Here is a 27951-nt window from a genome sequence, read left to right as displayed (position 1 = left end):
CCACGGTTTGAAAGCTATACCACGAAGCGCCTCCCTTTCTGTACTTTTCCTCTCGAGGCCAAAGGGCAGCGCTGGAAGCCACGACGAGCCACTTCCACAGGCAGGTTCGGGGTGCGGGATCCCCGCTCAGGTTTATGCTCTGACAGGAATCCCGCCCGAGCGAGCGAGGAAAAGGGGCCGAGGCTGCGCGCGACCCCGAAGCCAGGCTTTCGCTCCGAGGCGCCTTTCCGGCCCGGCGGAGGGGGAAGACCCGCTCCCCCCCCTCAAACACGGGCACCACGCCTCCCCGTGGCTTCCCGCCCTGGCTCCTCCTCGCTTCCCTCCCGCGAGGCTGCTCCGAGGTGCCGCGTGCACTCGGGGGCTGACACCGGGCGACCCGGAGGGAGCACAAGGTAAGAAGAGCAGCGCCGCCCCAGGCTCCGGGGGCTACGCGCGCTCGCAGGCGAAGGCGCTGAGCCCCGGACGGAGAAAGCGCGCCAAACTTCTTCGGGAGTTTGGGTAGCAAAGAGGGCAACTTCGAGGAGTGCGCTCGCGTGCATCGTGGACGGTGGTGCGTGCGCGCCGTATGCCAGCGTGTCTGCTTTCGTGTGCCTGGTGGGGAGGGCGTCTCTCTCTCTCGCGCGCGCGCTATTTATCCTCCTCGGATATCGGGGAAGCTTGAGAAATTATTATTTTTGCGTATACGTATACGCGTATGCGCGTATGCGTATACGTAGCAGCTGTTGCTGGCCCGGTGCGTGTAGAAGCAGGAATCCTGCGCAGACGCTTACAAGGCCCTCCAACCCCCCTCTTGCATTTGAAATGTTGAAAATTTTGGTGGCCAGCTGTGTGACTCATTTACTGCCCAGCATTCCTGCAAGATATAGATAACTTTGAGCTTAAATTGACAGTATGCACACATCATGTTAAGGGCAGTCACGTGTTAAAGGAGGTCACTCGCTTCCCCTGCCTGAATTGTGTATATCCGCTCTTTGTGTATATTCTACATCAACACCACAAAAGGACATATTATGCCATTTGGGGCAGTTTTTCTGAGGTATGAAAGCACAGTGATGTGCAGCTTGCCTATTCTGTGAGATGCAGCACGGTAATATGTGTGTGCTTTAACTGTGCAATCTGCACGCTGCTTCATACAAGTCTAAAATACAGAGAAAACGCACACATGCATTTTGTACGTATTTTGTACGTGAGGCTACAGGGAACCAGACATAGGGCCTTCTCGGTAGTGGCGCCCGCCCTGTGGAACGCCCTCCCATCAGATGTCAAAGAGATAAATAATTACCTGACATTCAGAAGACATCTTAAGGCAGCCCTGTTCAGGGAAGTTTTTAATATGTAACGCTGTACTGTTTTTAACACTGATTGGGAGCCGCCCAGAGTGGCTGGGGAAACTCAGCCAGATGGGCGGGGTATAAATAATAAATTATTATTATTATTATTATTATTATTATTATTATTATTATTATTAATTCACATGTGAAGGGACCATGTCCTACGTAAATGTGCTGTGCAAGGTATTTTCTGTATGCATCTGCATTCCTTGCGGAGAAGATTTGTGTATTGGTCTCCTTCCCAAACAATGGCAGCTCAGGACACAGGGCCAGAAATAACATGGTTGGCTTAATGTATTTAGTAGAATAAAATCATATGAGGCCTTCCTCTGGTTGACATATGCCATGAGTGTGTGAGAAAACAAAAAGCAGTGGAAGCAACGCTTGGGAAAAGCTGAATAAATTGTATCAGATTCCTGCCTCAGTTTACAGCTTTAGTCGGCTACCTTTGTTCAAGAAGAGATCCTAGAGACAAAGAACTGGTTTTAACATGGCTTCTGGTCTTAAGTAATAACCGCCTCTGAAGTTAATTACTGTAAAGGGATTTTTAAAAAAACAACAACAACCTTGATGCTCATATAGAAAATGCAAGCCAGCGAGTAAGTTGCCTGCAGGAATCTAGAATTAACTTCTATGGGCTTTATGGGTACAAAAACAAAAACAACAACAAAAAAAAGAAATCCGAAGGTACTCAAATCAACCCCGATTTTGCCATTAGCTTAAGTTCAAAGTAGAGTTTGAAATTTGCTTTAAATATTTATATCTTGCCTACCAACAGTAGCTTTTGAGGTGGCTTGCTACTGTTTCTTTTAAAATCAGTAACAGTATACAAAAACCAGTACTAAATCATCCAATACAATAGTCATCAGCAGATTAAAAAGAAGAGGAAACTTCATTTTAAAAAACACAATTAAAGCCCTAGGTATATAACATTTTTAAAAAAACAAAACCCAAAAACATGGTGCCTGAATAGAGTCCAAGTAGATTTTACAAAGATGGATTTCCACAGATGAGGTGCCATCATAGAAAAGGTGCCTCTCTCCATTAGCTACCCAGTTGGAAGCACCCAGAACCCAATGAGGTCCTTAATGGTTGGACAGCCTCAAAGTAGGGCAGGCAGTCCTTAAAGATACTCAGCCCATTTATGGCTCAGACTGGATCACAGCATAAAAGTACAAAACAGAACACCAAATACATAATAAGAACAAGAGCGGGAGTTCTGTTTTGCACTATATATAAATTAGGCCTTTAGCGTTGTGGCATCTACTCTTTGGGATTCCCTCCCATTAAATATTAGACAGGCGCCATCTAAGTTGTTTTTTCAGCATGTAGTGAAGACCTTCTTCCAACAAGCTTTTAAAATACAGCCGTACCTTGGTTCTCTAACAGAATGTGTTCTGGGAGTCTGTTCAACTCCTGAAACCATTTGAAAACCAAAGCACAGCCCTGCAGCCAATCGGAAGCCACGCCGGACGTTTGGCGTCTGAAAATCGTTCAAAAACCAGAACACTTCTGGGATTTGATCGTTCAGGAGCTGATTTGTTCAGGAGTCAAGGCGTGTGAGATCTGAGGTATGACTGTAGAAGCTTCTTTCAGAGTTTGTAAGTATTGCAGATTTTTTTTTTTTTAATATTATTTGTGTTTGCCACCCTGGGCTCCTTTGGGAGTAAATAACATTAAAAAAGCAATAACATTACCAAGATTGTAACACATCAACCCACATATAAATAATTCATTTTCTTAGAAATCATACTCATCAGTTTGATTATGTGGGTGTTGACTGTATTGTGGAAAGAGGTAACAGTGAGATCCCACCCCATCCATGTTTGTCAACAAACTCCAGCGAAAGAAGCCTGACAAGCATAGGCAGGTAAACGTTTCCTAAGATAAGATTTCCAGAAATACCTGTTGTGCCTCTTGATTTATTTATTTAATAATAATAATAATAATAATAAGACCAAGATGAATGAGAAAGGGAGATTGGGTAATAATGTGTGTGAGAGTTGAGTTAACTATATGTGGGAATCTGATAAGAGACTGTGAGTGTGCACTTTGTTTTCCAGGGCTTCCAGAAAAAAGGGAATTACAGGGAATTAACTTAACGTTGACATGCCACTTCCAGCAGACACAAGCCAAGCCTATACCCCTCCAGATGGAGGATGGGGATGGGCAGTGGTCTTTGGAGCATTCATATCCATTGGATTTTCATATGCTTTCCCCAAAGGCATAGCAATCTTCTTCAAAGAAATCCAAGATTTCTTTGGCACATCATACAGTGAGATTGCATGGGTGTCTTCAATTATGTTGGCTGCTACCTATGGCGGAGGTGAGTAAAACCAGAACAAAATGCTTTGATTTGACTTGGGAATGGAAGGTTTATCAACTCCATATTAACTTGAGAACAAGGGGCTGTTGGAATTACTTCAGGGGGGAAAATGCTCGTAATTGGTGTGTGAATTTACTAGTACTCGTGATTAATCTGTGTTACTCTTCACATTGGGACATATTTTGAGAAACATAGAAAACAACCACATAATCATAGTCAAATTACTCAGAGCTGTCCTTAAGTAATCAGATGGGATTCTGTGTTGGTAGGGGTGATAAGTTTTTGAACTTTACTGAAGGCCATGCAGTAATTAAAAAATGGGGAAATTAAGTTGTTGAGAATATAACACAATAGGTACTGAAGAGCAGTTTCATATAAATGCAAGAGGAATTGTTTGCAAGGCACTACTGAGGTCAAATGTGCTTTGTATTAATTACTTCATTTTATTTTTAAATACGTACCGATTTTCATTGCAGCAATAACAAAGTGATTCACAATATGAAATAACGCAGAAATTCAGTGAAGTTAAAATTATCTGTTAAAAAAGTTTAAAAAAATCAGAAGAGCAATTATTATCATTATATACGGTATGTATTTATTTATACCTCGCCTTTTCCCCCTGATGGGATTCAAGGTGGCTAACAGATAAAAAAGAACACAGCTAAAAACACAGACAAATCAATAATTTAAAAACAAGTAAACATTGATAGAATTGAAACTATCTACGTATATAAAATCTGTTTAAAACATACAAATAATTACAATAAAAACAGCATGGCACCACCCTTTTAACTAAAAGCAGCCAATCCCAACAAGCCTGCTGGAACCAGAAAGTCTTCACTTGCAGGTGGATGAAGAACAAGGAGGGAGCCAGTCTGGCTTCTCTAGGGAGGGAGTTGCAAATTCCAAAGGCCCTTTCTGACACCCCTACCAAGCTTGACTGTGAGGGTGGTGGGACCAAGAGAAGGGCGTCCCCTGAAGACCCGAAAACCCGGGCAGGTTCAGATAAGAGAGTACAGTCTTTCAGATAGCATGGACCTTAGCTGTGTAGGGCTTTATAGGTCAAAGTTCCAGGCACTTTGAATTGTTCCTGGAAACAGACCAGTAGCCTGTTCTAATGAGGGAGTCATGTGCTCCCTATAACCAGCCCTGGTCAGCAGTCTGGCTGCTGCTCTTTGAGCTAGCCGAAGTTTCTGAACGCTTTTCAAAGTGTAGAGCCCGTTACATTAAACAAAAGGGGGAATGGAACATGTCACTGTGGCCAAATCAGACATCTCCAAGAATGCAGCTAGCACACTTTAACTGTGCAAATGCACTCCTGGCCATTGCAGAGACCTGGCCATCCATCCATGTTCAGGGCTGAGTTCAGGAGTATGTCCAAAATGCAAACCTGTGTATACAGGGGGAGTGTTACCCCATCCAGCCCAGGCTGAATCCCCATTCTTTGTTCTGAGCAATAAGCAAGGATGTCCGGGACTGGTACCTAACTGAGTTCCTTTTCAATAATGCTCTCAAAAGAATCACTGTATTTTGGGCATAGATTTTGCTGTTGTGCAAAACTGCAAAATTCTCAGTTTGCAATGTAAATGATTAGTTGATGTCATTGATATGTGTCAAGGGCCAGGGTGTGGTCTCATAGGACAGTGTACCCAAGTTACATTTCAGCCTCTGTTCTTCATCTGAAAAATGGGACTGATACTATGCCACTTCATAGAAACACAGTGAGAAGGCTTTGTAAAAAACATTTTGTACCACTAAAATCTTACACGAATTAACTACTATGTCATCTTGCCTACCTTTGAAAATATTGAAAGGGTTAGGTATTCTTTTGAAAAGTATTATTTTCGGCTAATAAAGCTCTGAATTTATTTCAAGAATCGCAATTTGTTGTTGTTGTTTAGTCGTTTAGTCGTGTCCGACTCTTCGTGACCCCATGGACCAGAGCACGCCAGGCACTTCTGTCCTCCACTGCCTCCCGCAGTTTGATCAAACTCATGTTTGTAGCTTCAAAGACACTATCCAACCATCTCGTCCTCTGTCGTCCCCTTCTCCTTGTGCCCTCCATCTTTCCCAACATCAGGGTCTTTTCCAGGGAGTCTTCTCTTCTCATGAGGTGGCCAAAGTATTGGAGCCTCAGCTTCACGATCTGTCCTTCCAGTGAGCACTCAGGGCTGATTTCCTTAAGAATGGATAGGTTTGATCTTCTTGCAGTCCATGGGACTCTCAAGAGTCTCCTCCAGCACCATAATTCAAAAGCATCAATTCTTCGACGATCAGCCTTCTTGATGGTCCAGCTCTCACTTCCATACATCACTACTGGGAAAACCATAGCTTTTACTATACGGACCTTTGTTGGCAAGGTGATGTCTCTACTTTCTCTGTTGCGCAAGGTGGTTTTCAGCATGTTTAGAAAAATCCAGATTTCAAATTTTACTTTTCTTCTTTAGGCTTTTGGAAAACCTAAAGAAAATGGGATTGTTCATTTGCCATGTGGCTCTTACCACAAAATGATATTACCTTGGAGCGCAGGGTGTGTTTATGATTGTATTTAATTGCTTGCACCAGCAAGAATGAGTTTTCTCCAAATACCTGTGTTATGTTTTTCTATAGCGCTGTGTGTGCTGGTATGTCATTGCAAGACTGTGTCTACAAAGTTCATTTCATCTTGTTCAAAGTGTGTTTTTTTCAGGGTTGCAACAAATTCAGTTCACTTTCTTCTGACTTTTCCCCTTTTAACATTTTTATTGCAACATTCATTATTTCTGCCACCCTTTCGGGCCTCTTAAAGGTGCTATCTAGTATCCAACAATAAACTGCAAGATAAACAGAAATTGTTATAGTTCTGTTTAAGGACAATATGATATGAAGCACAGGGAACCTAAAAACAGCTGGTTTAAGCATTATTTTTTTTTAATATAGATTTAAGAGACCTTGGTAATGCAACAGGGCACTGTGGAGTTAATGTTTGATTAAAGAGATTGTTCCAATTCTATGCAGCAATCTGTTCCGAAGCCAGAAATCCAGGATGATGCAGTTATATCCACAGAGGGTTATTGCGTGTGTAGAACATATAAAGTGGGGATGGATTATTTGTGTTTCCTCTTACCCTGGATACATTGACCCTGAACCCGTGACCAGAATCTGCACTTGAAAATAGGCTTCCCTGTGCAGATATGCTGCTGTAGCAAGAGTGCAAAGAGCAGCTGGGCCAGGGGCACCAACATTTCTATGTGCGTGACTCTCTTTGTCAGTCCTTCCCCCATCCACAATCCTGCCCCTGTTGCCTAGGTCTGATCACATTTTAAGCAGGAAAGGGCAGGGCAGGCAGAGGGAATCAGTGAGTGCACTGGTAGAGGCTTCTTGGTGTGTGCAAAAGTTTCCTGAATTTGATTGATGATGTTGAATAGAGTACCTGGAGTCACAACTCGCTTCCTCCAGAGCATCATGCTGCTTCTTCTTATTCTTCTTTGGTGATCACTTGTAACCGAGTAAGATTGTCTTCCATAAACACGGTTTTAACAATGAGTCCGTAAGTGACTGTGGAGGCCAATTCTGGATCCTCACGTCCTTCCACAGTGGGGACATTGGTTTCCAGGCGGGAGTTGATCACGGTGTGGATTTGCCAAGCGTCTTAGCATGTTTCTCCCTTGCGTCCTGAATTTGAGTGTCTTCACCAGTGTGGTGTAGTGGTTAAGAGCGGTAGACTTGTAATCTGGTGAACTGGGTTCATGTCTCCGCTCCTCCACATGCAGCTGCTGGGTGACCTTGGGCTAGTCACACTTCTCTGAAGTCTCTCAGCCCCACTCACCTCACAGAGTATTTGTTGTGGGGGAGGAATGGAAAGGAGATTGTTAGCCACTTTGAGACTCCTTAGGGTAGTGATAAAGCGGGATATCAAATCCAAACTCTTCTTCTTCTTCTTCTTCAAAGCCCATGACACCTTTGGTAAAGCACTCGTAAGCCAGTGTTTCCCAGTTGTCAGTGTTTATGCTAGTGTGCTATGGAATCAAGATCACGTCTTTTCTTTCTTCCTTACATCTCTTTAGGCTCCAGGCAAAAACATTCCTCTTATGCCAGGCCTTTGGATAATTAAATAATCCATGGTCTTTTAAACTTAAGTATGTGCAGGATATTGTTTTTGTTTGTTACTGTTACGTATTTTTGAGTTTTTATATTGTAAACAGCCCTGTGATCCTTGGATGAAAGGTGGTATAGAAATCAAACAAATAATCCATGAGACTTGGAGTGTTCAGGAAAAACAGAGAGTGGTCTGTACTGCTGCGATGCTCATTTAGCATAAACTCTGAAGTGCAAGAGGCAGCGTCACAAAGTAAGGAGAATTCAACATTTTGCACAACATTTAATCAGTGACTTCCCCCCGAAATGACCACGAGGAAGCTTTTTCAAAGACCAGTTGTCATGTGGGGGAGGTTTTTGATGGGGTGGTAGTTGTGATCCCAACAGAAATTGCCCTGCCTCTGCATGACAATTAGGATTAGGGGACAAAAGCTGTTGCTGACATTTTCTAAGCTTGTTTGCCATTTGGGGCCAATGAGGTGAAACACCTGGGGAGGGGACAAGAAAAAGAGGGGGACAGGGGAGAGAGCGCACAAAGAAAGAAAGAAGCAGGAAGATTGTCATTACCCCACACTCTGTTCATTTGTTTTTCTCTAAGAGAAAAAATGAACAGATGATGAATGGGTAATAGGAGCGTCCTATGTTCCCATACCCTTTTATTGAAACAACTCGGCCCATTCTCCTTTACTTTGGGATGCACTTCTGAATGCTCAGCCCATTGAAAGTAATGCAATGTGGAGCAATGGTGTCCTCATTCAGGATACGTTTCCTGAAGCAGTGACAGCAAAGCAGTGAAGCGATGTCTGCAAGTAGGCATACGGCCATTGTTGAGATGCCTGAAATGACAACCTTCACAACAAAAATACAACATAGCACTTCACTGTAGAGAAAGAGCTTTCACAAATGCTAGAAGAATAAGAGGAGGAGAAGTTTGGATTTGATATCCCCCTTTATCACTACCCGAAGGAGTCTCAAAGCAGCTAACATTCTCTTTTCCCTTCCTCCCCCACAACTAACACTTTGTGAGGTGAGTGGGGCTGAGAGACTTCAGAGAAGTGTGACTAGCCCAAGGTCACCCAGCAGCTGCATGTGGAGGAGTGGAGACACGAACCCGGTTCACCAGATTACAAGTCTCCCGCTCTTAACCACTACACCACGCTGGCTCTCTTATAGCAACACTGTATTTTGGGCGGTGTGGGCGGTTCCCCTCCACAGGGTGCTGAGCCGAGTGGCCCAAAATTGAGAAGATCCGTTTGGGGGCACCAAATTTTGGCTTTGCACAGTGCGCCGTATTATGAAATATTACAGAAGTCTGCCCCTACTTATAGCGTGGAAATACAAGCATATTGTATATTGAAGCTACTGAGTAGTAACCAGTCACAGTGCAGGGGTTTCAAGGCCTAATTCACTAATCTAGGTATGATAACCAAATACAGGCCCTAAAACAACCAAGAGTCTAATGACTATTTTTGAAAATTAAACATTTGATTCGATACTTCATTCAGAGCAAATGGATGATTCAGAGCAAAATGCTGTTTGCCTCTCCTTGGCTCCCTGAAATACACATGAAATGTTCAACAGTTTCTGCCTGACTTCCGGCTTTTGGCCATGTGTCCCCCTCCCCAACATCATATAATGTGGCATTATATATCTACCTGCAAACAAATGAATATGCACAGCTATGGTATATTTTCTCAGCAAGGCTCCTCATTTTTTTTAAAAAAAGAATTTGTATGTATTGCTGTAAGATAATACAGGAGAAAAACAACTATGGTGAATAAGTGCCATAACGCGAGTGATGCAATTTTGCGCTGATTTATGCCAGCTGGTGCTGGTTTGTCTTTGAGTGCTGTGCTGGGTGGAGGAGAAACTGATTTTCGGTCTGATAATAATAGCTTTCATTTGCAGATAGCATAGATGTGCTTGCCTTCATTTCTTCTTCATGATCCTCATTACAGAGGCACTCTGCCGTTGGACGTCACTGTTTGCATGGCGTGCTATCTGCTCCGCCTTTGTTTTTAAACAAGGCAGAACAAATCTATTTGCCTGAAGCTATTTTCACAAGCAGCATTTGAAGTGATGTGCAAATCATTAGGGGACCTAATGTTAACCATTGCGAGCTTTGTTGAGGATATATAGTCCTAAGCCATGGCTACATTTGATGAAAGCTGAGAAATTTGTATCCACTTGGGGAGGAGGAAGGCTGGCTCCCAGTTTGCAAGCCGGAGTTTGCAATGTTACCATCTTCATTGGGCTCACCTGTAAGATCAGCGAGGAATTGAAGGGCACTGGAGCTTAAAAAAAAAGCATTGTGTTCTGTACGCTGCCTGGGATCTTCACTCTGATGAAAAGCCATTTTGAAGTCTGTTGGGACTCCACACAATGGTTGTGATGCTGTGTGGGGAACTGGAGAGGAGTCGGCAACCTCCCCAGGTTCAAGCAGCAGTGCTTTCCATTCGCACGTGGGGCACTTTATATCGAAGCCATTCACTTGTGTAATTAACATTGTTGAACAATATCAAGTCTTGTGTTGAACCTCTGAAAGTTTCAGAAAGTTCTCAGATTCATTTAACTTTCATCACATGAACAATTCTATTGAAATCATGGGACTAATCACAAGTTGAGTATTAAAAACAAACAAACAAAGTCTGTTCACCACTGTTCCCACTCTAGGGGTTTTTCTTCAGCTTGTCTCTTCCCCCTTTTAAATGCTATGTTCCTAGCCTTCATGGTCTCAGAGAACAATTTGCAAACATGTGGCATTGTTGGCTAAAGCGGTGGCATATTAAAGGGGACCAGAGTTACCTTCTAAGCGCCAGAAAGTGAAATTTACGGAACTAGTGGTTTTCAGTTTCTTTTCGTACCGATCTATCCCAGTTCATGGGGTCTGAACTGGCAGGGACTGATGAGGAACAAGATCTTGGGGTCATAGGGGATGGTTTGATGAGGAAGATGTCGACCCAGCATGTGGTAGATCCTGTACTAGGGATCGTTAGGAAAGCAGTTGAAAATTAAAAAAAATGTTAATATCATAACTTTTAGAACTCTATGGTGCAACCACATTTGGAATAGCGTCTCCTGTCTGAGTCATTTCACCTCAAAAAGGAGATGGTGGCATTGGGAAAAGTTCAGAAAAGAGAGAGCAGAATGATCAAGGGAATGGGGCAATTTCCCTATGAGGAAGTTTGGGACTTTTTAGTATAGTTAAAAGGTGGCATGATAGAAGTTTATAAAATTATAAGTGGTGTAGAGAAAGTGTATAGAGAAAAGTTTTTCTCTGTATCACATGACACTATAATTCGTGGACATCTAATGAAGCTAAATGTTGAAAGGTTCAAGAAACGTACAAAACTACTTCTTCATGCTGTGCATAAGCTATAGAATTTGCTCCCACAGGATGACTATGAACTTGATGGATCTAGAAGAGCATTGGAGACATTCATAAGGCTACCAGTGCCTACTGATGGCTATACTTTGCCTCCATTGTTCTAGTCAGTAACCTTCTGAATACTAATTTCTGGAAACCATAGAGAGGTAGAGTGCTGTTGTGCTTGGCTCCTGCATGTGAGAACAGGATGCTGGACTAGATGGGTCTCTAGCCTGATCCAGCAGGCTCTCCTTAAGTCTGTATCAAATCTCTATGGTAAAAAAGGAATTCTTCTTCCAGATTCACAAAGATTCTCCTGCAGGCTTAATAAAGGTCAGTCACAGGGCTGCTGTGTTTCTTGTAACATGTACTTCTGCCCTAACAAAGGAACGTCTTTGCGAACAATGTTCTGTAAAGGAAAAACAACTAGCTTCTGCAATCCTGTACATACTTACCTGGACCAGATGAACCTTATGGTCCCTTCCAACTTCACCATTCTATGATTGTATGAACTAAATCAGGTTTACTTTTGAGCAGACATTTTCAGGATTGCACTGTCAACCAAGCAAACTTAATTTTGGAGTTTTCAGTCTCAAGCAAGGAACATATTCTCAGACATTGGGCTGTAGGTCACTCTGCTCCACCTAGGAAGCTGGAAGCTGACAGCTGACCTTGAGCATTTTCATCCAAAACTTCATAACTATGCTTTATTATTCAGCTGCTACTATAAATTACAGTGGCAGGTACAAAAAGCCCATTCTAACCGGGGCATAAATAAAGCATTAAAATAATGCACCTCATTCTTTAGCCCACTGAAAGATGTGTCTGAGGATTCAGCTTAGCATTCAGAGATCTGCTTCAAGTTCCACTGACATTAAAGGTAAAACAGTGAATATTTGCAGATCAAAATGACACATTTGTTTTATTTAATGCATATTTGGAATTTTGCTACTCCAGGTATACATTTCTGCTGCCTGTACTAAAAAAAAATTATATGGGCATTCCTAATTCCCTTATAATTGATATGTACATTTATTCATATTTGAAAGCTGAAAACATATTTTTAAAACACACAGACAAACACACATTAAGTACACAATTCAATCCCATGTCAAATACTTGGACAGTCTAGGGATTTGAACAGGAAATTTCAACAGGAAGTTCTGTAAGCAAAAGTTGGATTGCACCCTTAATTTTAAAAGACAAATGTTTAAACATAATAGTTTTTTTGTTTTTGCTTTATTATAATACTGCATTTCCTTTGCTTTTGTATGTAAATCCAAGTTTTGATTTGCAACAGTAGTGTCTGGAATCTGATTTTTTAAAAAAAAATTAAGTCATTTAGGTAAGTTTCTTACCTAACACAGTTATGATTAACAATAACAATAGCACTATCAATTCAGGTGAAATGTTCCTGTGTTTTGACGCTGCACTACAAACCATAATTTTGCCTTTCACTGTGGCTATCGAGGTCGCTGGACAGGAATATAACAGAGCTGTGATAGACTTAAAATATAATATGAACTAGCAGTGGAGAGGAAGGTTAACTCTTTGCAATCATGCAGGGCTGTAGCTAGGGGGTGTTTCCCACTCTCTCTTTAAGAAGCCCAGTGGGAAAAGCTCCAAATTGTATCTGTTGATTATTAAGGAGCATAGCAAAAAACAGGAACTGGCCCAAGCAAGTGGAGTCTGACTCTGTTCATATACTTTTTTCCTTCTTCCCACAGTTCTGCACCTTCTTCCTCTAAACCTTTCCTTCCTCTCAGGCTTCTTGCTCCCCACACATGAGCTGCTCATAGACCAGATCAAACAACTGTCTTCTAAGTAGGGTTGGCACTAGGGATGGTGTTCACTGCTGTGTCTCTGCTTGTTTAGTGCCCGTGGTTCTCATCATGTTGGTTTGCTTTGTGCTAATACTTGGTCTTCTTTAGTAGTATGGGCTTGGCCCATAGCAGGTATATAGACCATGGACTTGACTGCTGTTGAGCTTTAGCCTGTTGAGGTCTAGCACAAAAATATTGTGACTGATTTTGACTCCACTGGAAATCATCTGGCCCCAGGACACACAACACTGACATAGGAGAATGGTGTATTTTTAAAACTTCTTTTTATATTGTATATTCTGTATTCCGTAGTAAGATATGCAGCTGCTTTGAGGCTGTTAATTCCGCCTCCACAAATAAATAGCATTTGATATTCTACATTATTATTTAAACCCCGCCTCCAGTCCCCTGCATCTGAACCAGCCCACCTCCCCATGGGATCATTTTGTTGCCTTCAGGCAGTGAGTTAAGCAGAGCTTATGAGGTTAAACTGGGAGAATGAGAACAGTGGTGACAATTTTGGAGTTAAGAATTTATTGAAGACTGCTCATGTGCTCTTGCATTTAAAGCAGGAGATCAGTTTGTGCACAAATGTGCAAGCTCCACCAGAGCTTGCACTTCTCACTATTAATTAACTTTATCCCTGGTCAGCGCTGCCACTAATTTTTACCTAGCATGCTGTTACTGGATTCAGCGAAGACCCTGATTTCTTTAAGGCAAGACACATCTGTTCAGTTAAAGGTTGGAGACTGACAGAAACAATCTGGAGGCATGAACGTAGCCAGGATTTTTTTTAGGGGGCAGAACCTCAGATTTGTATTGATATGTGTTGATTTTTTGGGGGGGGCAGCTGCCCCCTGCCTTCCCCTTGGCTACACTCATGTCTGGAGGTGGACCGCTTTTAACATCATGGGCACTATTTAAAACAAGTGGTGTAAAAATGCAGGAACCTGAGTGATCTCATAGAAGTGCTATAATGAGATTGCACCTTCCAGACCTTATTCTAGTTGTTCAAGCCATTCATGCCTGTGTTTTATCATTCTATGATGTTTTTATTGTATTTCTGGTGTACGTTGCCACAATATTTTCATTATGAGTTGGTGGTTTATAAATGCCCTTATAAACAAATGTTAGCGGGAGTGTATATTTTGCATGCAGAAGAACTCAAGTCCAATCTTTGGCAGTTTAAAGGGCCCAGTTAGCAAGTGGTGGTTAGCAGACAGCAGGCTGCTTGACATTTTGGAGAGCTGCCGTCAGCTAGGCAGACAATTAGTCTGACATGATCTAAGGCCGCTTCATATGTTCCAGAACAAATTCTGGACATTGAAAGACAAGCTCATATTTTCCGGTTGATAACAACCCAGGTTGTTCACCTGCTTAATGGCAGGCTGGAGTTGGCATTATAGTAAGTAAAAGAACCTTTAGTCATCTCAGTCACCCATCCAGAGAAATTTGCACCCCCCCCCCCAGTTGCTAAACTCAAAACATGGAACATTTCCTTTAACGTTTTTTGGAAGAACACCCCCCCCCCAGCTTTTATTTCTGGCACAGTTATTAGTTAACTCTATGTCAGTGACAAAGAAATGGCAGTATCTCATTAACTTGTCAATGCTGGTGCTATTCATTCATCTGAAAATACACTAAAAATAATTGTGGTGACTTACTGCAAAAGGTGTGCAGATGATCTGCGGGCTGCCTTGACCACAGAATCATAGGTTTTGCATAACACACAATGCACTGGGCGATGCCCTACTTCTTAGCCTCTGCTCATTATCTGTTAGATGGGAATAATAGTCACCTACCTTAGCAATTTTTATAAAACCTACTATTCTGAATCAGCAACGTTTGTCAATAGAAACAAGCCTTTCCAACCACTCATGAGTTATTCATAGGTCAGTTGCCTTTGCAGGGGAATCTGCACTCTTTCTGCCTCTTGTCTACCAGAAATGACGCACTGGTATTATTTACATAATCACTCACCCTGGGGTCCAGGAGAGTTGAGCCAAGAGCATTTTGAAGGGCTCTTGAAAAGGATTCTCTTTCTGTTAAGACATTAACTCACCCTTCAATGTGTAAACAAATGAGAGGTTATGTCAAATTAAGAGGTTGCTACTCCCATACAAGGGACGCGGGTGGTGCTGTGGGTTAAACCACAGAGCCTAGGACTTGCTGATCAGAAGGTTGGCGGTTCGAATCCCCGCGACGGGGTGAGCTCCCATTGCTCGGTCCCTGCTCCTGCCAACCTAGCAGTTCGAAATCACGTCAAAGTGTAAGTAGATAAATAGGTACCACTCCAGCGGGATGGTAAACGGCGTTTCCGTGCACTGCTCTGGTTTGCCAGAAGCGGCTTAGTCATGCTGGTCACATGACCTGGAAGCTGTACGCTGGCTCCCTCAGCCAATAAAGCGAGATGAGTGCCGCAACCCCAGAGTCGGTCACGGCTGGACCTAATGGTCACGGGTCCCTTTACCTTTACCTTTACTCCCATATGTCTGATCCTGCAAAGAAGCCTTAACCAGACTCTTCCAATGATGAATAAAGGAGTATTGCACCAAAAAAAGCACTTTGCTAGGTTCCAATGCTAAATAAATGTCCATTAATGATGCAGCGATTGAAGCAGGAAGGCTATAGCTGCAATTCCCCAATCGGTAAACAGGGTTATACTGGTTTAAGTCCAGGCTCTTCATGCTCACTTGTTTGCAGAATACAGCTGTAAACCTTTCTCAGTAGGTCAAATCAGCACTAATTCCACTGAGTTGTAGCTTGCATCCATAGTAGGGCTCTTTTAGTACAGAGGCATTTCTTTCCCACCATGAAGTGGAACAGAGGGAAATGCCCATCACCAGGGACAAAATATTCTATCATATCTGTACATAGTTATCTATATAAAAATCATTCTATAAATCATCCTTTTAAAAAATCCTGTAATAATCTAGCAAAGATCCACAACCAGGATCCTTCTTCAGCACCTACTCAGCAGTAAATCTCATTTGACAATGACCCCTCACAATGTATTCTTAGTGATTTCTGGCAATATTAACTCAGTTTTCATCATGGCTGATGCATTACTGACAAATTGATCTCACCATTGCCCCTTAATTATTTTATTTATTTTCTTTCATAAAAGTTATATACAGTGATACCTCGGGTTAAGAACTTAAATTTGTTCGGGAGGTCTGTTCTTAACCTGAAACAGTTCTTAACCTGAGGTACCACTTTAGCTAATGGGGCCTCCAGTGCCGCCGTGCGATTTCTATTCTCATCCTGAAGCAAAATTCTTAACCCGAGGTACTATTTCTGGGTTAGTGAAGTCTGTAACTGGAAGCGTGTGTAACCTGAAGCGTGTGTAACCCGAGGTACCACTGTACCAGTTGATTATTAAACAAAAAACAAAAAACACAACCCTCAAAGTGGTTTTAATAAATAATTTAGTAATTAGCATGTTTCTGTGTCCCATGGTAGAAGTCACAAGAAGGAAGCTTTTAATAATAGGTATAATAGATTTCCCCCCAAAGCCTCTGTAGCCCTTTGCCTATATACCCTGGACAGGTTGGTGCTGCTGTTGCATTTTCAGCAGGGGAAACCGCATAGATTCAGGTGAGTGAACAAAGGATCACAATACAGGACTGAACAGCTGACATTATTGCACCTGAGCAAGGAATAGTTTCTGTGCCAAGCATATACAGTACCTGCCTGGAAGCCATACACCCATGCTAAGAAATGCTAATCTCAAGTGCTGGAAGATGGATTGTGTTTACTCAGTGGCGAGGGAAATGTATTCTTGTGCACAGAATGACTTCCCATTATTATTGCTTCACATGCTATGAACGTATGAAGCTGTCTTTTCCCAAATCACATCATCGGTTATTTTAGCACAGTACTTTTTACACCAACAAGCATCAGTCCTCCCTCCTCCCTTCCAGGCTCCTGGCAGGAGTATTTCCCTGGCCCTCTCCTTGGATATGCTAAGGACTAAATCTGGGACCTTTTGCATACAGATCATGTGCTTTGCAACTGAGCTATGGCTCTTCCAGGTAATCCCTGGATCAAACTGAGTCCTGCATTTAATTCCAGCACTAGAAGAAGAAGAGGGGGAAAAACATGCCAGGGTTTTTGTTTGTTTGCTTCCTTGCTTCCCTTCACTTTTTCATTCCTTTTCTCCTGTGACAGATGATTAATAGAATACATAGAATTCAAAAGGTCATTGAGAGGAAGGAGTGAAGTAGTCGGTTGTCTCGCTGACTTGGTATGGGAACTGAAAAGAAGGCCAGTGCATTTGGTTATTTCTGTCTGCAGAATTATTTGTTGTTGTTGTTTAGTCGTTTAGTCGTGTCCGACTCTTCGTGACCCCATGGACCAGAGCACGCCAGGCACTCCTGTCTTCCACTGCCTCCCACAGTTTGGCCAGTTTGGTAGCTTCGAGAACACTGTCCAACCATCTCGTCCTCTGTCGTCCCCTTCTCCTTGTGGCCTCCATCTTTCCCAACATCAGGGTCTTTTCCAGGGAGTCTTCTCTTCTCATGAGGTGGCCAAAGTATTGGAGCCTCAGCTTCATGATCTGTCCTTCCAGTGAGCACTCAGGGCTGATTTCCTTAAGAATGGATAGGTTTGATCTTCTTGCAGTCCCACACCCAGTTCTTGAAGGCATGCAAACAAGTGTTCTTAGTGGATTTGGGGTGCGACGAGGAGCCAGAGTATTCCCTTTGCCCCCCCCCCATTTATCCATTAGAAAGAACCAGACAGCAGGCTGCTTGATACCACTAATGATTGTTCTCAGATGGCATTTCTCCCTCTGCCCCCCCCCACCGCCCTGTTTTTTGAAAGGTGTAGGCCGTATTGATAAAACCTTCAGCAGCTGTTGACTAGACCTCAGAGGCTACTTCCTCAGCTCTAAAACTTTTCAGGGGAATCTGTCAACGCTTCTGCCACTTCTGCGGCAAGGTCAAGACAAGCACATGGCAGCTTTATGAGTGTGCCAGATCCTTGCCAGCTGTTTCTCCTACCTTCATTTTCACCTAACTCTCTTAATTAAGAAGCAGAAATATATGAATCCCCCTTTCCTTTTAACAGTAAGAAAAGAAGACACTTAGCATGAAGGACGACCGCTGCCCCGAATTATTTTTTTTTGATTAAGGAGTATGGAATCAGGGCCTAAACCTGCACACAGCTATGATGATATGAACCACTCTTTTGATCTCTCTCTCCCTGCTATCTAAAGTGGCAGTTAGGCATCATAAACAGCAAAGAGTCCTGTGACACTTTTTGAGATTAATAGATGCACTTGTGGAATAATCTTCCAGCAGCTTGAGCCATGCTTCATCAAATGAATGAAATGCGCTATTTCAGTTGGCAGATTATGTGAAATGACATTTCTGTTCAAAGATGAAATGTGTACAGTGTAAGCTGAGTAAGCATTTGCAACTTCTGCAATTGGTGATATTCCTAGCTGTGCCAATTATTGCTGTTGTGCATGGCCACCGTATCTCACTAACTTACACTTGAACCTTGCATGGAAATGCCACAGACCTATGGGACCTCCTGCATTCCATGGCCCTTTCGCTTCCCTCTTTCTATTTTCTCTCTTTCTCCATAGCTATAGCTAATATGGATAATCTGCCAACTGCGATAATAGGCTGTGAGCATTTGGTGAAGTAGCTTCTGATCTGATGCCAGACTCCTTTCGTTAGACCTTGTAAGTTCCGCAAGGATCATTCCTGTTTTTTGTTGCAGCAGGTTAACACAGCCGCTCATCCCGTGTCCGAAATCACGTTTTCATTTTCACAGAACAACTTTGCTTTCCTATTTCGTTGTGGTAGCTCTCATTGCTACACCTTGCTACAGTTGTTGCGACACCGAGATCATGTTCACTGAAGGATGCTTCTTTAAAAAAATGCCTTGCATTAAATTCCGGGTGATATGGTGTTACCCAAAAATTGTGGGTGACATTGTGCTTTCTGCCAGGAACCTATGGAAGAACCTGGGCATGACTATAGAGTTTTCTCAGGTATGGTTTGTTCTTCATGGAGGCAAAAAAATCAGGGGAGGGGGCAACAATGAATGGGTTAGGATATATGAGTGCACTGATAGCATATTTTCAACCACATAGCTTGTCCTTCTGGTTTGCAGATGGGAGGAGACCACGAGGCATCTGATGTACAGGGTTTGAATGTCATGAATGATCATACAGTGGTACCTCAGGTTAAGTACTTAATTCGTTCCGGAGGTCCATACTTAACCTGAAACTGTTCTTAACCTGAAGCACCACTTTAGCTAATGGGGCCTCCTGCCGCCGCCGCACCGCCGGAGTACGATTTCTGTTCTCATCCTGAAGCAAAGTTCTTAACCTGAAGCACTATTTCTGGGTTAGTGGAGTCTGTAACCTGAAGCGTATGTAACCCGAGGTACCACTGTACTATGCCCCTGCAAAAAGCACCATGCAGCCATGCTCTTGCTAATAACCTGGACATTATTGAATACTTTGAACGATTTTAACCAGTTTACCTTGAAAGAATATTCCCCCCCCCCCAGAAATATTTGTTTTGGGAATTCATTTTCCTACTTTGATTTTATTTATTTTTTAGGTCCCATCAGCAGCATTTTGGTGAACCGCTACGGTAGCCGACCGGTGGTCATATTGGGAGGCTTGCTATGTGGCATAGGGATGGTTTCTGCATCCTTCTGCACAAGCATTTTTCAACTGTACTTATGCGCTGGACTTATCACAGGTAATAATAAAACCTTTCTTTACTTTCCTTAGAATAATGGACACTGCAGATGTCTAATGAGGATATTTAAATCAGTCCTCACCAACGTGGTGCTCTTTGAGAGTCAGTGTGGTGTAGTGGTTAAGAGCGGTAGACTCGTAATCTGGGGAACCGGGTTCGCGTCTCCGCTCCTCCACATGCAACTGCTGGGTCACCTTGGACTAGTCACACTTCTCTGAAGTCTCTCAGCCCCACTCACCTCACAGAGTGTTTGTTGTAGGGGAGGAAGGGAAAGGAGCTTGTTAGCCGCTTTGAGACTCCTTCAGGTAGTGATAAAGCGGGATATCAAATCCAAACTCCTCCTCCTCCTCTTCTCTGGACATTTTGGACTACAGCTCCTGCCACCCCCAGCCAGCACAGCCATGCTGGAATGGGCTAATGGGAATTGTACTCCAAATAAACAAATGTGAGGGTGGCAAGACTGAGAGAAGAGCCTCTCCTGTGGATCTCAGAACCTGGGCATCTTTGTATGAGGGAATACGGTCTTTTAGATACCTTGGGCCTTACAGGACTTTATAGGTCATAACCAGCACTTTGAATTGTGCCCACGAATAGACTGGTACGCAATGGAACTGCTGTAACATATGCTCGCTATAGCCAGCCCTAGTTGGCAACCTGGCTGCAGCTCTTTGAACCAGTTGAAGTTTCTGAGCACTTTTCAAAGGTAGCCCCACCTAGAGCATGTTACAGCAATCCAAATGGGATGTAATTAAGGCGTGTGCCACTGTTGCTAAATCAGACATCTGAAGAAATGGGTGCAGCTGGCACACTAGTTTTAACTCTGCAAATGCACTTCTGGCCACTGCAGACATCCATGCTTGGGGCTGAGTCCAGGAGCACGGCCAAACTGCTAGTGTGTGTCTTCAGGGATAGTGCTACCCTATTCAGCACAGGCTGAATCCCTATTCCTTGTTCTGCCTTCCGACTGACCAAGAGCAAAATTATCTGTTTAGAGTGTAAACATAACACATTACATTACTTGGTATACTAAATTCTTTTACTGCATCTGAATTTTGATGGTCTTTTTTCTTCTCTATACTCAACTTATCAGCCTGGCTTTAATTTTAAAATAAAAAAAAATTATGGACAGGTTGAAGGAAACAAAGATAGCTGTTGATCCCCTTCAACTCACACATGAGCCATAGTTTCTAACAGCGCAAGAAAATACTTATAAAACAGTGTGTACTTATAAAACACAAACATTCCACTGTAAAATTTCCATCTGCATATATGGCATATGTGGTATCTTTTGCTGCTGCCATGATTGCACAATTACGAGTTTTCTTGAATAGATTTTCCTTCAACATTATTCTGTGCATGGGCTTGCTCTGAGTCTAGTCTGTGGATGGAATCTTGAAAGTAGTTGGAGAATTCATTGGCATACAGGAAATTTTTTTACTCCTACCAAGCTTTTTTGAAAAACAAAAAAAAGCTTAGAATCCAGATTTCAGATCTCACGCTGAGTGGGCAATTGTTTGTTTTGTTTCTGAGAAAGAAGTTTCAGCATGCACAGCGAACTACCATTTCAAGGATTCTTTGGGGAATGGCAAGAGAGTTCAACTTATATAAAACTAAGAAAGATACACAATCTTGTGCAACCTTCTCAGCCTTGGGTCCACAGATGTGGTTGGACTACAACTCCCATCAGACCTAGCTAGCAGAACCAGCGGTCAGGGATGATGGGAGTTGTAGTCCGACAACATCTGAGGACCCAAGGCTGAGAAAGGCTGGTCTAGTGACCACAGTCTCCTCAGGAGCTGAAATCTTAAAGTTTTTCTAGCTTTTCCTTCTCATTTCGCTTCATCTTTTGATGAAGAAGACGGTTGCCTGCAAAAGCTCATATCACCTTAAGCTCTTCTTCTACAACCAAGGAATTAAAAAGCAAGATTCCAGCACAGGACTGCTGGATTAGAACATATCCAGAAGTACGATTTCCTATCCTATTACAGATGTTAATTAACATGGCTGCTCTAGCTTGATTGTATTATCAGTAATTACTGCTGGTGTGAATGATCATTTGTGCTTATTCTACATACATTTAAGCTTTAATCGAATTGTCACAGACAGCTCTTTTTGCATTTCATTGCCATTTGACCCCAGAGTTTATCATTTTCCTCTCTAGCCTGTGTGTGTAGGTATACACTTCCCCACTGAGAACAATACCTCATTCATCATGCTACAATAAATCTAGTCGCAAGGGGGCATGAAGCTCCTTTGTTGTCTTTGATGCTGAAAGGACAACATGGCTACCCCTCTGGGGCACATGGTCAGTCCCTGCTGTGCCGGAGCACATCTTGCCTTCTGAATTAATTCTATCTCTGTCTCTGTTACAGGACTTGGCCTTGCCCTCAACCTCCAGCCTTCCGTGATCATCATTGGAAAGTACTTCCTGAAGAGGCGTCCAATAGCCAACGGCCTCGCCATGGCAGGAAGCCCTGTCATGCTTTGTACGCTCGCTCCCTTGAACCAGCTCCTTTTCGACAACTTTGGGTGGAGGGGGAGCTTTTTCATTCTTGGGGCGATACTACTGAACTGCTGTGTGGCTGGAGCCCTCTTCAGGCCCATCGGCGCACCAGCTGGCCCTTCTGAGAGGCAAACAAATAAACAAGCAAAAGAGACTTTAGCTAAAGAACAGCTTGATATGGGCATAGCTGAAATGGCTGACCCTGGAGACGAAGAGAAGGAGGAGAAAGACTGTTGCGAAAACTTTAACAAATTCCTTGATTTATCTCTTTTCAAGCACAGGGGCTTCCTGATCTATTTGGTAGGGAATGTGCTGATGTTTCTGGGCTTTTTTGCCCCTATTGTTTTTTTGGCTCCTTACGCAAAGCATCTTGGGATTGATGAATATTCAGCAGCTTTCCTCCTTTCAATTCTGGCAATAGTCGATATGATAGCTAGGCCAGCTACGGGGCTCATTGCCAACAGCAAGTGGGTGAGGCCAAAGATTCAGTATTTCTTCAGCTTCTCCATTGCTTTTAATGGCACATGCCATCTGCTGTGCCCATTAGCAACAGGCTATACAGGCCTGGTAGTGTATTCCGTCTTCTACGGGCTGGCCTTCGGTATGGTTTGTGCAATGCTGTTTGAAACTCTCATGGACCTGGTTGGCGCCAGCCGATTCACAAGTGCTGTTGGACTCGTCACTATAGTGGAATGCTGCACCATCTTACTTGGGCCACCTATTGGGGGTAAGGATATTTCTATACTTCCACTCACTATTCTGTTTGCAGTTGGGAACAGATCTGTGAATTCTTTGACTTTGAGTAGGGGACATCAGGTTTTAAGGTGCGCTCCACCACTTCAAATGTTGACCCACCGTTTCTTCCTTTTGCTGGACCAAACCCTTTTTCCTTGAGTTTTCCAGCAATGCAGTTTCAATGGGACTTGCTCCCAGGTAAGTACACATACGATTGCAGCTTAAAGGGCAACTGATATAAGATGGCTGGCCACCACGAGCTCTGTCCCCTGGTTGAAAACGCAGCACAGCTAGAAAGTTCGGTTCCCCTGCAAACGAATTGAAATGGGTCTTGCGGAGCTGAAGTGCCAAATCAAAGTTTCTTCTTCAAACAAATTCAGATGAACATAGTGAAATCTCTGCTGCTTAAATGTAAGGTATTTGCAAGCTAAGATGTAACTCCACTGCTGAGATGTAACCTTGCAAGACCTTAGGTTCCTCTGCTGGCAAACTAAGTAGATAATACTTAGATTAGAATTTGAAGAGTGACACATGGTTGTTATCTTTATATGTTTGCTTTTAGGAATTAAGACCTTTTAAAATTTAGCAGCACTTATTTCTGAGCGGACATGTGAATTCTATCCACGTTTCCCTCCCTCTGTCATACCAAGAATTCAGGTTGGGCAACAGGAGTTTATATAGTCAATTACACAGGAAGCTACACAGGCCTCTCTTCAGTAAACAGTTCTAAACAAATACGAAACCTTCCAGAGCTGGGGGTGGGTGGGTGGAGGAGCTGGTTGCAAGTGCTGGAATCCACACTTGTTTTTATTGTATAATCCCTGCTTTTTGTTCTTCAGAGGTATAACTGTTCAATCAAAAGCTTATTAACTTCAAACAACAACAGAAACCCTCTGATAGCAAAATCTGCTCTCTACAAGAAAGCTCTGCAGGAGTTGTGTCAATATGACAAAACTTTTGAAAGGGGGAAATTAGATGCAATATTCATGTAACTTTCAGAATAAAATCCCTTTAACCATCCACAAATGCAGCGACAGTGGGTTTCAGTTTTATTACAATGCGAGCATCATTTCATTAATAGGTGCCATTCCTGTTAACACTTCTTGTGTTCTGCAACTACCGTATGAGCCATGTTCCCAGATAACTTGCTAGAGCTATAATTCCAAAATGGTGGTACCCCTAGGGAACAGCCTTGTGGATAAGCTTTTGGTGGTGACTTGTGATATTAACTTGGCACGTGCACACCAAGTACGTAGTATTTGCTGGCATTTTAACTGCAGCACATTGATTAGTGCTAAGATTTATTTATCTGTCTCGTAGGAGTGCATCTAGGCGGCATTCAGCTCTACTGTTTAATTACACCCTGACATAAATGGTGCCGCTTCTCATGAATGAAATTTGAGTTGTTGCAACTGCCAGCTCTCCTGCCTGGTTCCATTGCTGCAAGATGCAAAGTCAGCCCATAATAAATCCATTCTAATCAATGAAGGGGCTGGTCTGGTATGCATTACTAAGGCCTGGCAAGAGGGAGGAGCTGATCTAACCCAGCACTTTCCCACTGGGTACTTACTGCAGCACCAGTGCAAGTTGCGCTAAGATGAAAAGAGAATGGAATTGAACTAAGATGGAAGAGAAATGGATGTGATGTACCAGGGTGGTAGTAAATTGCAAGTGGTTGATCTTAGTAAATGTTTTGGGGAACTGCTACAGTATTCTACACACTTATGAGAGCAGCAGTCTTTTGCAGACCTTGGGATAATTTAGCTAGATATAAATCTTTGCATAGTTATAGGATAAACGTTGCCTCTAAACTTTTTTTTTTTTGTCTCAGTGCTGGACTAAAGAGAGTATTTCAACAAGGACATAAATGACCAAATATGGTAGGCTCAGTAATATATAGGATCAGTGCCATCCTCTCACTGCACAGGGTTTGTGTTGGATTCTGTGGTTTGCATTCACAAATTAACAGAACAGCTCCACTTGCATTTAAATTTACTTTATCCCTATGGATTACAGTGGCACTGAAATGGCTTTGGACCATTTCCTACCTAGATGGTTGGTGGGTTAGAAGATATAACCATTAAAATGCAACTGCTTAGTGGGTAATATTGTAACTTATGCTACCCCAAAAGCATTGCCAGGTGAATGGACCTCCGATAGTGTAATTCAAAAGATTTACAAAAATGCAGGCCCCTTTTTTGTTTTGTTTTATTACCTCGATGAGCAATTCACTTCTTCCCTTTTTGTCCTTTGCATGGAAGAACACCTGCACATTACCTTCCTTTTGAGGGGAAACTTTATTCCATTCAGGATAACTTGGATTTTGTTTTAAAGCAGCCATTTCCCAAGTTATATACAATTTTATGAAGCAGATTAAGCTAATTGCTAAAGCTTGGTAATGAGGCCACTAAACTGCTGTGTAAGTTTGCAATATGAGTTTTGCAGCATTGTTTCCTCCATTTTAATAAGCAGCGCATTGATTGGTTCTTTGGCATTTAATAACCTACCACTGCGTTTTGCATTAATGAACTAGGTAAATTGTTCCTGGTGTGCTTTATGACATTGCCTTACTCTCAAAGGGGGGAACAGGGTGAGACTCTTCTGCTGCTGAATTCTCCAGTACTCTCCTCATTAAAGCACTTGGTGAAATGTATTTAGCAAACCTCTAGGTCATTCTGATTAGCAGAAAGTGAGAATTACTTCAATTAGCCTCTGGCGGGGTGGGTGGGAATGGCAAATGAGAGGGGACATGATAGAAGTATATAAAATTATGCAAGTTGTGGAGAAAGTGGATAGAGAGACATTTCCCTCACTTTCTCAAAATACTGAAACCCATGGTCATCCAGTGAAACTGGAATGGAAAATTTAGGGCAGGCAAAAGAAAGTATTGTTACACGCTACCCTGATCTTCAAGAGGCGCAAAGTTCCAGAGGTTGCAGGTGTGCTTTAACCCAGGGCCTGTGTTTCCTTTTAGACCAGGGGTTGTCAAGCTGGTCCCTACTGCCCACTAGTGGGCGTTTCAGGATTCTAGGTGGGTGGTAGCACTGGCAGAGGAAGAGGAGTGCGGGGGGAGCGCACCGGCAGCGCAATCCCGGTGGGGTGCCATTGCAGCTGCCCCCTGCCTACGCTGGGCACCACGCCCCCACAGGTGGCATGCCATGCCCCCGGGACGCACACCAGCTTCGCCCTGCCTGCTCTCCGCCCCCCGGTGCCAGAGCATGAAGCTCCGCCACTGGGCGGTAGCGGGTTCTACAGCGCAAGCTGAATCCTCCTTCCATCGAGCACTGGTGGGTGGTAGGTATAAGAAGGTTGACTGTTTTAGACAATGAAGCACAAAGGAGGCTGTGATGTCTTTATGATATATTTACACATAAACACAACCTGAATCTAATGGAGGGATCTCCAGCATTGCATTACAATTAGTTCTGGTTTCTCCTATAGCCACAACATTGGATTCAAAACAGACATCGGCATCCTGCTTTTTGACTCTTTCTCCAACCCACTGCTAAGTAACTCTGTTCCTTAACTCCTGCCATGCTAAACTCTAACCTCCCCTAAAACACTGGCACTGCCTTTTAACTTAACCCTTTAACTAAATCCTTAGTTGAGGGAGGGAGGAAACCCACACATGGGAAACCGTTTGGCACATGGGGGCCACTGCAGAAAAGTCCCGTTCTCGTGTTGCCACCCTCCGTACGTCTTATGGAGGAAGCACACGAAGAAGGGCCTCAGAGGATGATCGCAGGGGCCAGTTTGGTTCTGAGACTTTGGCAATCTGGGTTCAGAGCCTTGTTGGGCCATAGAAACCTCATTGTGTAGTACGTACAAGGCTTAGTGCTCCCTTCTGTGAAGCTGCACAGTTAGTTAACCTTTGATCTGTTAGTTTTTTTGGGCGGGAGTTACTACTTAATACACGCTTGATTGATTATTTATCCAGTTGAATAGGCTGAAAGTAATGATTAATCCTGTTAAGGTTCCTTTTTGGTTGATTGACAGCCCTTTTTCTTTCTCCCTTCGCAGGAACTCTCATCGACATGTTTGGGGACTACAAATACATGTTCATCAAGTGTGGGGCAGTGATGGTGCTGGCTGGGCTATTCCTCTTCATTATGAATTACTACAACTACAGAATGCTTGCAAAAGAGGAGAAAGCAAGGAAAAAGATTGAAGCGCAAAAGAAGGCCGATGGACCCGTAAGGACAGTAACTGCAGAAGGAAATGCCACGGGAGCAGAAGAGATGAACGGTGGCCCCGAAGCAGTCCCTCTGGGAAGTGAAGAGGAAGCACTAAAGAATGGGGCAAACATCACAAGTGAAGCCTAAATCTGCATCACCTGATTTTCTGAATGGGAAATAGCTCTTTCGTATTTCTTAAAGTGACTTCAGATGTACAGCATTTATAGATGGCCTTCACACACTATTGCTTCCCTGCCCCCCGCTGACTCCAAAAGCCTAGAAGCAAATAACAAGCCCAGTTTCCTACGAGCACACAGCTCGTTATTACAGTACTTCAAATCTGTATAAGCTTAGAGCCTTCCCAGCCACTTAGGCAGCAAACACTTTCCTCCTTGTTTAGTCCCAGATAACTGCCTATGTCGGAGCTTCGTGCCTGTGCCCCTTACTCAAAATGGCCCCAAAATGGAAGAACCAGGGAACATTTTGTAGGAAAAGTTGCATGGCATTGGCGAAATTGCTCACCGACAGTGGATCCTCTATGTTGGAGAGTCAGCATTCCTTCTCCATGGCCTCTAACAGAGAAGAGCCACAGATCAGCGGTAAAGCACATGCTTTGGGTGTAGAATATCCCACATATCTCTAGAAAAAAGGTACTGAGTACCAGACCTGAGAAAGAACGTAAGAAGAGCCTGCTGGATCAGGCCAGTTCATCATCAGTTGCAATATGGGAAAGCCCAAAGGCAACAGAATTGTCCCCTCTTGCCGTTTCCAGCAACTGGTATTCAGAATACTGCCTCTGGCTGTGGAGATACCCACCAGTGTAGCCTTGTTCTCCATGAATTTGTCTAATCCTCTTTTAAAAGGGCCTCTTCCTAAGAGCTACTGCTAG

General features: G+C 43.2%; 1 protein-coding gene across 2 annotated transcripts; it reads left to right on the top strand.

Annotated features, from left to right (window-relative positions):
- Positions 1–70: 70 nt before the first annotated feature.
- LOC128408485 (monocarboxylate transporter 2-like) lies at positions 71–27374 on the top strand. 2 transcript variants are annotated; one of them, XM_053378256.1, is made up of 5 exons: positions 71–392; positions 3395–3657; positions 19506–19649; positions 22022–22879; positions 26908–27374. In XM_053378256.1, exons 2-5 carry the CDS (start codon positions 3441–3443, stop codon positions 27207–27209), a joined length of 1521 nt encoding a protein of 506 aa, XP_053234231.1. In that variant the 5' UTR covers positions 71–392; positions 3395–3440; the 3' UTR covers positions 27210–27374. The 2 variants fall into 2 exon arrangements, with proteins under 2 accessions (XP_053234231.1, XP_053234232.1); XM_053378257.1 differs by lacking the exon at positions 3395–3657 and having other exon boundaries at positions 72–392.
- Positions 27375–27951: the final 577 nt, after the last annotated feature.

Source organism: Podarcis raffonei, chromosome 2 (assembly GCF_027172205.1).
Source record: "Podarcis raffonei isolate rPodRaf1 chromosome 2, rPodRaf1.pri, whole genome shotgun sequence".
NCBI classification, from domain to species: Eukaryota; Metazoa; Chordata; class Lepidosauria; order Squamata; family Lacertidae; genus Podarcis; species Podarcis raffonei.
Note: the sequence above shows the minus strand (reverse complement) of the source record. Positions and strands in the feature narration are given on the sequence as shown.